The sequence below is a fragment of the Oncorhynchus keta genome, chromosome 28 (assembly GCF_023373465.1).
Source record: "Oncorhynchus keta strain PuntledgeMale-10-30-2019 chromosome 28, Oket_V2, whole genome shotgun sequence".
In the NCBI taxonomy this organism is placed as follows: domain Eukaryota; kingdom Metazoa; phylum Chordata; class Actinopteri; order Salmoniformes; family Salmonidae; genus Oncorhynchus; species Oncorhynchus keta.
In genome coordinates, this window is record NC_068448.1 from 14,503,877 (window position 1) to 14,516,082 (window position 12,206).

Here is a 12,206-nt window from a genome sequence, read left to right on the forward strand (position 1 = left end):
TAGTCATTTTTCAGCGACTTCTTCAGTGGTTCTGAGATGCAGAACGCAAAGGAAAGCTTGTCGCAGAGCAAAACACTCTGTCCTTTCTTGGGTTCTAGCCATATATTTTCCTTTTGACACTGGAATAGTTATCTCCCCATAATTGGGGCGGCAGGGTAGCCCAGTGGTTAGAGCTGTCGTTCTGCCCCTGAACAGGCAGTTAACCCACTGTTCCTAGGCCGTCATTGAAAAAAATAATTTTTTCTTAACTGGCTTGACTGGTTAAATAAAGGTAAAAAAATATATATTTTATTTTCGATCTAACAAGGCAAGTATAGGTTGGATGTGCATTATAATGGTTATTAGGCTAACACTTGAACTAGGCTCTCTGAAACAGGACATGTTTTGATAGTCCCTTGTTCTGCCACTAAGCAAGGCAATTAACCCACTGTTCCCTGAGTGCCGAAGACTTGGATGTCAATTATGGCAGACACCAGCACCTCTGATTCAGTGGGGTTAAATGTGGTAGACACATTTCAGGTGAACTGACTCGGTACCCCCTTTCCCTTGTTCTGCATGCCGTCTCACTGGGACCTCCATCTTTCTGGAGGTAAAGATGCATGCTATTTGTTTTTTTATTTTGATATAGGGTGTGTATACCAATAATTATGTTGCTGGTACTATAATATTGTAAAGGATTATACCACTGATTTAAGTACTTTGGGGTCAATCCTGGTATTTCACGAGCTTTGAGGAACAAATGGTTGTCAATAGAACCTCCGGTCTGTCAATATTCCAGTCTGTCATGGGATTTAGTTTTATCAAACATACTGTACACACCGTCAATATGTTAAACCAATCTTTTCCAGAATAGTTTGTAGTTTGAGTCCATGTCACTTAGATTTAGCCTACTTTAACTTCTAACCTATTTTAAGTCTCATTCTAATCAAGTTTATTTTTTATAGAACAAATGCAAGATCCAAGTTTATATTTAAAATGCATTTTATTTTCCTTTACAAGAAAAAAAGCAGAGAAAGAAATGTGAAAAGCTGTAACCTCTGCCGTCGTCCAAAAAAAATGTACAATTCTAAATTATATTCATACAAAACATGCCAAACTTTTTTTTTTATATTCCCTAAAAGCACTGGTGTAACAAACATTTTTAAAAAGTAGGTTAGGTAAAAAAAACTTTTTAGCAATCTTTAAATCATAAGAAATGATTTAGGCTGAAATTCAGTGAGCTGCAAAATGTCTCATGGTCTTTCCTTGAAATATAAATATACCAAGAAAGACATGGCAATCGCTGCCTCAACTTTTAGAGAATTACTCCATTTACTATTGAGAGTGCAATTCATTCTCAGGTACGGGAAGTACGGAGTTCACTTTGAATATTTAGTTATGACATACAGGCCGAGTAGCAGTTTTCACAAGATATACCAACACGTTCACTTCTATAGGGAAGATAAAACACCAATCATATTTAATAACTAATCTCAGTCAAGGAAGAGTTGAAGATAATCCATTTACTTCTAATCCAATGATGACCAAGGTATAGATAGGTTTTGGTAACGACAAGCAGTAGCATAAATAAAAACTAAATGAACAAAATGTTATGCACCGTTGTACTCCTTTTACACAGTAAGTGATTTCTCATGTAATAATCATGACAACTTTCCATAATGGATGAACATTTATTCCACCCGTTGCTTCTCGTCCAAGTCATTGGAGAAGCCCAGTCGTGTCCACATACCTATTAACAAACTGTCTTTGAAATCTTATAGCAAAAAACGCTAATAGAAAAACAGGTCAATGCAAAAACACTGGTTCATTTACATAAAGATATTACATAGTTCCTTATATATACACACACAGCTTAATCTCTCATAAAATGATATCCAGTGGTAGATTTTTTAAATCAACTTTATTTCTCTACAATTTTAGATTTTTATTGATTAAAAAGGGGTTGATAGAGTTTCTTGCCCCCTATAGTATATAATATACAGTTTGTACACTTTTGCATTTTTCTTATGTGAGGTCAAGGTAGGAGTACAAGTAGAAGGGAGACATCGTCATGGAGACCTCAGAACCCCCACATACTTTCTTTAAAGATTTACTTTGTTATTAATTTACTTTCATAGAAAAATGCCCTTTTTTTTTTAAACAAGTCTTCCCCTGCCATTTCTTCAAGCCTCCAGTATAGAAGACCGTACTACCACTAGAAAACCACAACACAGGGACCTTTAGAAATACACCTAGCTGTGGTGTGGTGAGACAGGCAGGGAAAGACTCACTACAGTAAAGTTTACAACAGTCCACTACATGATAAAGAGAGGAAGAGGCTAGATTCATGGTTGATGGTCATTCAAGAAAAGATCAAAATGCAGATGGGATTTGAAGGACTAAAAGGTGAAAAACAAATGGGATAGTAGTCTAGTCTTGCATCATTAAGCTTTTTGCTTAATGTGTGACTTAAAGGCATTAAGCAGCAAGCGTACATTACATTTCCTTCACTCATTAGTTGGACTTGATCGTCTTGCCAAAGACTTGTTCAATTAGCAGTGTGATCCTGCTTCACTTTACATACTGAAGCTGTGTAAGCAACAATCATTCACACCAATCTCTCCCTCTCAGTCCTCAGCAACACAAGGGTGACTGTTAGTGTCAATTCCCACACAAAGGAAAAACAATAAAAGATACAGAATCCAGGATGATCAGGAGTCATTTAAAGACACCTATTAAGCTTGTGATTGATCTTAATGCGATGGCTTAACCAATAAACAATCATATAATTCCTTTTGTCTGTATACATCATTAATTAATAAAAGGATTGTTGGCTAATTATTGTAAAATGATCAACAGCATAGAACAAACCTGCTGTTAGTTAAAGTTTCCCTGCTTCTCCGAGAAGGCTATATACTATTAGCCTAATGAAAACAACATTCTCTCCCCCCTCCACAGTAGCAGTTAACAGTATTTATACAAAGTAAGCAGTCACTTCCCACTAGATTAATGAGGTAGACTGAGGGTCCAACTAACCCACCTTTAAACTCCTTTAGTCAGGACAAGAATAAAACACCTGTCTGTCTGGAGCCACAGGTCAACTTTTATAGTATTTGACATCTTTCTCTTCTGCCTCAACGATACATAGTTCTTCTCTACACACTCAGAGCCACTGTCTTCAGGATTGTCTAGCTAGCCAATAATATCCACGTTGGGAAGTCAATCTTCACCAATGACGATGGGAACGTGTATTTTCCTTGGGGGTAGGAAGGGGGGAGTGCAGGAGGAGGAGTATAGGTCTGCCTTTTTTTTAAAATGCATTAGTTATTTATTAGTACTTAAAATGGCTTCTTTCATCAAAGCTCAAGGTAAGGTCTGCCCGAAGAGAGTATTGATATCACATAGAACCTGAACATTTGGTAGATGTGGAGAGGATTGTAATTCCATCCATAGTTACTGAAGGGGTAGCAGTAGGTAGAGGAAAGAGTTGCTTTTGGCAGAGGACACAGTTCATCCACAAAAAGACTGTCCCATCATTCGACTGGATGTCAATACAGGTGGTTTGTTTGCTTGTATATCCATAATGCTCTTCAAACCTTTGGCTACAGGTGTGAATGCAAACGTCTTAGTCTTATTGTTTTGGAGGTCAGTTTCCCTCCTCGTTCGTCAGCTTATGAACAGCTTACGAACAGCTTATGTACTGGGTAGTAGTAGCAATATTCTAAAGGCGTTGGCGCAGTAGTGTTCTGGCACCGGGGAGAAAGATACATATTTTTTCCCTCTCCATTTCTCACAGTTAGTTTAGTTCATCCACTTTCGGCAATTCCAGGCTCCGCAGTGGCAAGGGATCTTGTGCTGATCGTCCTCAAAGTCAAACTGATAGTCGTACGTCAGCTAAGAGAATAAACAGAGGTCAGTAACAACACTCTGCTGTAACATGTATTCATAAAACCTGGTTCAGTTGTCCAAACATGCTTTACAGTAACACAACCAAGACCCTCTAAAGAGCCAGTTAAGATTTAAACGACTAAATCAGTGAAGGAAACTGTATATTATGTACACAGTGGTACAAAAACAGTATACTGCATATGTACAAAACTATAAATGGACATGCAGATGGTGACCAGGGCTCTGTCTCACCTCTTCTCCCTTGGGGATCCTGCGACTGGAGATGATGATGATCTTGTCCTCTTTGTCAAACGTAACCACCTCGGCAACACAGTTGGGCGCACAGGAGTGGTTGACATAGCTGAAGAGGAAAACAGGGTGAGACAGGGACAAACAAGCATAATATGAAATAAAAAAAATAGACCCAACACTTACCGAGCAGGACCGCCGGTCAGAGTGGCATCGATCACATGCTCGTTATTGGTGCGGAACATGTAGATCCCACGGTTCTAGAAGAAAAGAAGCAGGAAGAGAGGTCATGTAAACATTTCTGATCCACTGATACCTTATGGACAAAGATATTACAACCTTAGTCTTTTCACCTTATTAAGTTTGTGTGTAAAATCAATAAACAATTGATCACAGCTAATGGGGATCCAAATAAACAAAGACTATTGTCTGCTTCTACTAGTCAACTACCTAGACTACTACTCAAGAGCCACCCACCTGTTCCTCATAGATCTTCTCGCGGCGGTTGGCCACCTCGTTGCGGATGATGGTTCCTATATACTCGATGACCATGGTGTGTTTGTCCAGGTCCTTGGCAGCGTATAGCCCCAGGCCCTGGATCTGGGACCGGGCCAGGTAGACGTTGTTCTTCCACTCGGTCTTCAGGCGCCGGTACTGGGAGGACTTGGAGTGGACAAACTGCTTGCTGTAGGGGGTGTTGATCTCGCCGGTGAAGGTGCTCTGGTAGGCCTTGGACATGGACGTACTGTTCAGGGTGTGAGGCCTAAGAGAGAGAGACACAGAACTAGATCAGAGTCAGTCTGCACAGTCATCATGTCAATCATTCAGTTTAGACTTGTTAGTTTACTACTAAGAAACTACTAGTTTCACTGCTCAGTATGACAACATTTGATAAAACACATTATGAGGGGGTGTGGTATATGGCCAACATACCATATCTAAGGGCTGTTCTTAGGCACGACACAACGCTGAGTATATACCACAAACCCCCAAGGTGCCTTATTGTTATTATAAACTGGTTACCAACGTACAGTGCATTCGGAAAGTATTCAGACCCTATAACTTTTCCCACATTTTGTTAAGTTACAGCCTCATTCTAAAAGGGATTAACATTGTTATCTCCTCTCGTCAAGCTAAAACACAAAATGACAAAGCAAAAACAGGTTTAGACATTTTTCCAAATGTATTACAGAGGAAAAACTGAAATATTACATTTACATAAATATTCAGACCCTTTACTCAGTACAATGTTGAAGCACCTTTGGCAGCGATTACAGCCTGGAGTCTTTTGGGATATGACACTAAAAGCTTGGCACATCTGTATTTGGGGAGTTTCTCTCATTCTTCTCTGCAGATCTGTCAGGTTGGATGGGGAGCGTCGCTGCACAGCTATTTTCAGGTCTCTCCAGAGATGTTCGATTGGGTTCAAGTCCCGGCTCTGGCTGGGCCACTCAAGGACATTCAGAGACTTGTCCCGGAGCCACTCCTGCGTTGTCTTGGCTGTGTGCTTAGGGTCATTGTCCTGTTGGAAGGTGAACCTTCACCCCAGTCCTGAGCGCTCTGAAGCAGGTTTTCATCAAGGATATCTCTGTACTTGGCTCCGTTCAGCTTTCCCTTGATCCTGACTAGTCTCCCTGTCCCTGCCGCTGAAAAACATCCCCACAGCATGATGCTGCCACCACCATGCTTCAGCTTAGGGATGGTACCAGGTTTCCTCCAGACGTGACACTTGGCATTCAAGCCAAGAGTTCAATCTTGGTTTCATCAGAGGAAAGGATCTTGTTACACATGGTCTGAGTCCTTTAGGTGCCTTTGGGCAAACTCCAAGCCGGCTGTCATGTGTCTTTTACTGAGGAGTGGCTTCCGTCTGGCCACTCTACCATAAAGGCCTGATTTAGTGCTCCACAGAGGAGCTCTGTCAGAGTGACCAATTCGTTTTTGGTCACCTAACTGATCTAGGAAGGGTCTATGTGGTTCCAAACTTCTTACATTTAAGAATGATGGAGGCCACTGTATTCTTGGGTACCTTCAATACTGCAGAAATGTTTTGGTACACTTCCCCAGATCTTTTCCTCGACACAATCCTGTCAGAGCGCTACAGACAATTCCTTCAACGTCATGTCTTGGTTTTGCTCCGACATGCACTGTCAACTGTGGGACCTTATATAGACAGGTGTGTGCCTTTCCAAATCCTGTCCAATCAATTTAATTTACCACAGGTGGACTCCAATCAAGCAGTAGAAACATCAAGGATGATCAATGGAAACAGGATGTCCCTGAGCTCAATTTCGAGTCTCATGGCAAAGGGTCTGAATAGTTATGTAAATAAGGTATGTTTATATTTTATAAATTTGCACAAAAAAAAACATTTCGCTTTATCATTATGGGGTATTGTGTGTGTGAACTGATGATACTTTTTGTAAAGAATAAGAATAAGAATGTAGAATAAGGCTGTAACGTAACAAAATGAGTGAAAGGGGAAGAGGTATAAATACTTTCTGAATGCACTGTACATTTTTTGTCCTACCCGCAGTATACGGTCTGATATACCACGGCTTTCGGCCAATCAGCATTCAGGTCTCGAACCACCCAGTTTATAATATAACTATCTATTACTATAGATCTATTTGGAATAGTATATTGCAGTCTTACATCTTGCAGTGCAAGAGGATCTTGATCCTACCTGCAGTTTCTCTCTACAGTACAATAACAATCTGTGGAGGACTATACTGCATTCTTACCTCTTGCAGTGTGTGAGGATCTTGGGTTCGGAACGGGCGCAGCCAGTGGGGTTGATCATGAGGGGCAGCTCCATCAGAGGGTGGCGACCATAACGGAACACATAGTTCTGGCAGTTCTCCACTCCAGGCAACTGATAATGTAACACACAGGATGTTAGTGAAGTTAACGATGAAATAACATTGTCTATCTCTCAGATGAAACCTTATTTCCTCTACAGTGCACTACTGTTAACCAAAGTCCTGGTGACTCTGGTCGAAAGGACTCAAAGTAGGGCACTGTATGGCTTAATAGGGTGACATTGGAGACACAGACATTGATATTATGGAAACAAATGAAAGCAGAGGGGAAAAACAAAATGGCGATGCCGCTTTCCCTTAGGACTTCTTACCGACTCAGTGATGCGCAGCACGGCGTGGACAGTGAGGCCGTACATCTCCTCTGCCTTCACGTGATCAGTGAACAGTTTCAGCATGGCAGACTCTTCTCTCAGCTTAGCTACAGACTGAACCACTCTGTCCCAGATACCTAGAGGAAACACAGGACGTGGTTACAGACCAGATTAGTAAATAGCAGAGGTGGAGTCAATTTCATTTAAATTACAGAAATGGCTGGGATTGCAATGAAATTCTGAATTCAAGGCAATTTAGACATATTAACCTGAACTGTGGTCAGTTCTGTGACTACACATTTCAACAGAGGGGCAGCGAGAGCAGAGTGTGGGGACAGACTTTAAGAACGTACCTTCTGGGCTGGTGTCGCGGTAGTGCAGGTCCTCCTGTCCATGCTCCAGCACCCGTACCTCGAACATCGGCCGTCCCTCCGTCTCGCTGATACGGCAACGATACCGACACCGGCGGTTAGGCACCCGCGTGCTCCAGTAGATCCTGGTAGCCTCGAAGCCCACGGGGAAGATGGCGGTCGGGGAGTGGAAGGCTTGCATCTGAGACGGCAGCAGCTGACCTACGGCGTGGAAGATGAGGCCACCTACGCGGAACAGGTGGATGCGGTCGCCGCGTTGTAAGATACTGGCGATCTGCTTGACCTCGTCTCTCTCGATGTAAACTCGCCGGAACACGGCGAAGCCCGTCAGCTCCTCCTCGCTGGGTCCTTTCAGTTTGTGTTGGGTGCACAGCATGGTCTTGTCCCTGAAGAACATGCAGCGGGCCCGGATGCCGCAGGTGAAGTGGTAGACGTTGGGGCAGCGCAGGCGGTTGCAGCTGTTGGTAGCACCAGTCTTCTGGCAGCAGGCACAGCGGGTGCGGAGACCGCGCCTCAACGCCATTTCTACGTTCATCAGCGCGCCTCCCTGCGTCTCGTACACCTCCGTGCTCCACAGGGCGCAGTTGAGATGAACCCACAGGTCCACATCGATGTTGAGGAGCCTGGCGGGGCCGTCTGTGGCGCCGTCGCCCTCCTCATGGCAGAAGCAGCACTTGCGTTTGTCCCGTGGCAGCTTGTCAGGTCTCAGGGTGATGCGGAGACGCTCCATGAGCTCTGAGACCCCGCGGCTGCTCTCCTTCTTGGAACCTCCTTTACGGATGGTGATGACGATCTGGAGACGCTTCCAGCGGAGGCCCTTCCACTTTTTCACCTTGGGCCGGACCACCATCTCCTCAGGGTCGGGGGAGAGGGGCCTGCTGCGGTGCTTCACCTTGGGGGAGGTCACCTCCAGGCTGGGGGTTGGGGAGGAGGGGATGTCCTGGGGGGCTGGCTGATCAGCAGGCTTGGCATCATAGTCTGCCTCAGCACTAGCATCAGGAGGAGGAAGGATGGCTTCAGTGTCAGGCTCTATTTTGATCTGAATAGGGGTGGTGGCAGGCTCTGTTTTGACCTGAATGGTGGTCTGAGCAGGGCTGGAGGGAGCTTGAGAGGGAGATGCTGGCTGGGTGGTGGAGGGAGAGGCTGGCTGGGTTGGAGGCTCAGTCTCAGGCTCACTAGTAAGAGCAGGGGCAGGAGGTGGAGGAGAAGGAGAGGAGGGCGGGGAGTCTTCAACAGGGATGACAGGAAGGTGGCGTACATCCAGGTCAGACACGTTAGTTGTATAACAGTGCTGAACCGGTTTGTCCTCCTGTTCCGGCAACTCCTGAGAGAGAAATGAAAGTGTTTTTAGGGATCATCTCCAGGTCACTGACAAAAAGAAAGCCATGTGCAAAGGTCTCCAGCTAACCAGACTAATAGTAATTGATTGGATTTACAGTGGCTTTTTTCCTATGTTGTTGCCTTGCAACCTGGATTTTGGGGAATTTTGTATCATTTGATTTACACAACATGCCTACCACTTTGAAGATGCAAAATATTTTTTTTATTGTGAAAACAAAAAAAAAACAAAAAAAAACTGAAAACTTGAGCGTACATGGCTATTCATCCCCCCAAAGTCAATACTTTGTAGAGTCACCTTCTGCAGCAATCACAGCTGCAAGTCTCTTGGTCTGTGTCTCGAAGCTTGGCATATCTTTCCACTGCAATTTTTGCTCATTCTTCAAGGCAAAACTTCTCCAGTTGGATGGGTTCCGCTGGTGTACAGCAATATTTAAGTCATACCACAGATTCTCAATTGGATTGAGGTCTGCGCTTTGACTAGGCCATTCCAAGACATGGAACTCGAGTATTGCTTTAGCAGTATGCTTAGGGTCATTGTCCTGCTGGACGGTGAACCTCCGTCCCAGTCTCAAATCTCTGGAAGACTGAAACAGGTTTCCCTCAAGAACTTCCCTGTATTTAGCACCATCAAACATTCCTTCAATTCTGACCAGTTTACCAGTCCCTGCCAATGAAAAACATCCCCACAGCATGATGCTGCCATCAGGTTGATTCACTGTAGGGATAGAAAACTCGAGGTGATGAGATGTTGGGCTTGGGCCAGACATAGCATTTTCCTTGATGGCCAAAAGGTACATTTTAGTCTCATCTGACCAGAGTACCTTCTTCCATATGTTTGGGGAGCCTCCCATATGCCTTTTTGGCAAACACCAAATGTGTTTGCTTACTTTTTCTTTTTCTGGCCACTCTTCCGTAAAGCCCAGCTCTGTGGAGTGAACAGCTTAAAGTGGTCCTATGGACAGATACTCCAATCTCTGCTGTGGAGCTTTGCAGCTCCTTCAGGGGTATCTTTGGTCTTTGTTGCCCCTCTGATTAATGCCCTCCTTGCCTGGTCCGTGAGTTTTGGTGGGCAGCCCTCTTTTGGCAGGTTTGTTGTGGTGCCATATTCTTTACATTTTTTAATAATGGATTTAACAGTGCTCTGTAGGATGTTCAAAGTTTCAGATATTTTTTTATAACCCAACCCTGATCTGTACCTTTTCACAACTTTGTCCTTGACCTGTTTGGAGAGCTACTTGGGTCTTCATGGTGCCGCTTGCTTGGTGGTGCCCCTTGCTTAGTAGTGTTGCAGACTCTGGGGCCTTTCAGAACAGGTGTATATATACACTGAGATCATATGACACTTAGATGAAGTTCACCTGTGTGTAATCTAACTAATTATGTGACTTCTGAAGGTAACTGGTTACACCAGATCTTATTTAGGCGCTTCATAGCAAATGGGTGAATACAAATGCGCACACCACTTTTCCTTTTATTTATTTTTTAAATAAGTACTTTTTTTTATTTCACTTCACCAATTTGGACTATTTTGTGTATGTCCATTACGTAAAAATCATAAAAGTACAGGCTGTAATGCAACAAAATAGGAAAAAACGTGGTGAATACTTTTGCAAGGCACTGTATATAGCTATTTCCAGATGCTCAAAGGATTTTACATAATAAGGGATAAAGGGTCTTTTTGGAATGTTAAGTATAGACAAGCACAGATTTATATGAGCATACTATTAAAATATTTGAGCGAAAATATAATGATAATTATAAACTGGGTATTTCAAGCCCTGAATGCTGATTGGCTGACAGCTGTGGTATATCAGACCATATACCACAGGTATGACAAAACATTTTTACTGTTCTAATTATGTTGGTAACCAGTTTATAATAGCATTAAGGCACTCCGCGTTGCGTCGTGCTTAAGAACAGCCCTTAGCCATGGTATATTGGTCATATACCACACCCCCTCTGGCCTTGTATATTTATGATGTAGCTATATTTAAACAACAAGGTTATATCATAGGGAGACTGTACAGGGATGTGATCAGGATAAGGATGTTGGCATAGCGATAGGTCTGCAGACTCAGTTGTCCCGAGTCTGCACAACACTGCCAGGACCTAGAATCAATGTAGACAAGTTTTTTAATTCTATATCTCTTGACACATTCATGAAAATAGTCATGGCCTCTAAATCTTGAAGTTGCATACTGGACCCAAATCCAAATAAACTACTGAAAGAGCTGCTTCCTGTGCTTGGCCCTCCTACGCTGAACATAGCAAACGGCTACCAATCCACCGGATGTGTACCGAACTCAGTTTGTCTCTCTGGATGGTTTGTCCTCTGACAAATCAATTGTAAATGTCGGTGTTCATCAAGGTTCCGTTTTAGGACCAATATTGTTTTCACTATATATTTTACCTCTTGGTGATGTCATTCGGAAACATAATGTTAACTTTCACTGCTATGTGGACGATACACAGCTGTACATTTCGATGAAACACGGTGAAGCCCCAAAATTGCCTACCGTGGAAGTTTGTGTTTCAGACATAAAGAAGTGGATGGCGGTAAAAGTTTTACTTTTAAACTCAGACAATTTAAACTGAATCTACTACAAAGGCTGAGTCACTGGCTTACTAGTGCTCTTCCATGCCATCCCTAGGAGGGTTGAGTCACTGACGTGATTTCCCTGTCCGGGTTGGCGCCCCCTTGGGCTAATGCGGTGGTGATCTTCGTGGGCCTTACTCAACCTGGTCTCAGGGTAGTAGGTTGGTGGTGTGTTGATATCCCTCTAGTGGTGTGGGGGCTGTGCAACTGCCTGGTTGGCCCTGTTCGGGGGTATCAGATGGGGCCACAGTGTCTCCCGACCCCTCCTGTCTCAGCCTCCAGTATTTATGCTGCAATAGTTCATATGTCAGGGGGCAAGGGTCAGTCTGTTATATCTGGTGTAATTCTCCCGTCTTATCTGGTGTCCTGTGTGAATTTAAGTATGCTCCCTCTAATTCTCTCTCTTTCCCTTCCTCTCCTCCCGGAGGACCTGAGCCCTAGGACCATGCCTCAGGACTACCTGGCCTGATGACTCCTTGCTGTCTGTCCCCAGTCCGTCTGGTCGTGCTGCTGCTCCAGTTTCAACTGTTCTGCCTGTGGCTATAGAACCCTGACCTGTTCACCGGATGTGCCACCTTGTCCCAGACCAGCTGTTTTCTAATCTCTCTACCGCACGCACCTGCTGTCTCAAACTCCGAATGCTCGGCTATGA

The 12,206-nt window shown here is 43.7% G+C and overlaps 1 protein-coding gene across 7 annotated transcripts in view; it reads right to left on the reverse strand.

Moving 5' to 3' along the window:
• Nucleotides 1-963: 963 nt before the first annotated feature.
• LOC118360673 (histone-lysine N-methyltransferase 2D-like) overlaps nucleotides 964-12,206 on the reverse strand; it is a 46,992-nt gene continuing 35,749 nt past the window's right edge. For 5 of the 7 annotated variants that reach the window (XM_052484942.1, XM_052484941.1, XM_035739962.2 and 2 more), the window contains 7 exons: nucleotides 7,600-8,941; nucleotides 7,247-7,383; nucleotides 6,858-6,988; nucleotides 4,594-4,900; nucleotides 4,303-4,376; nucleotides 4,120-4,228; nucleotides 964-3,873 (listed from right to left, as the gene is read on the reverse strand). In XM_052484942.1, coding sequence (XP_052340902.1) covers nucleotides 3,781-3,873; nucleotides 4,120-4,228; nucleotides 4,303-4,376; nucleotides 4,594-4,900; nucleotides 6,858-6,988; nucleotides 7,247-7,383; nucleotides 7,600-8,941 — 2,193 coding nt within the window. In that variant the 3' untranslated portion in view covers nucleotides 964-3,780. The remainder of the gene's footprint in view (nucleotides 3,874-4,119; nucleotides 4,229-4,302; nucleotides 4,377-4,593; nucleotides 4,901-6,857; nucleotides 6,989-7,246; nucleotides 7,384-7,599; nucleotides 8,942-12,206) is intronic. The other 2 variants (XM_052484943.1, XM_035739963.2) reach the window with 1 other exon arrangement.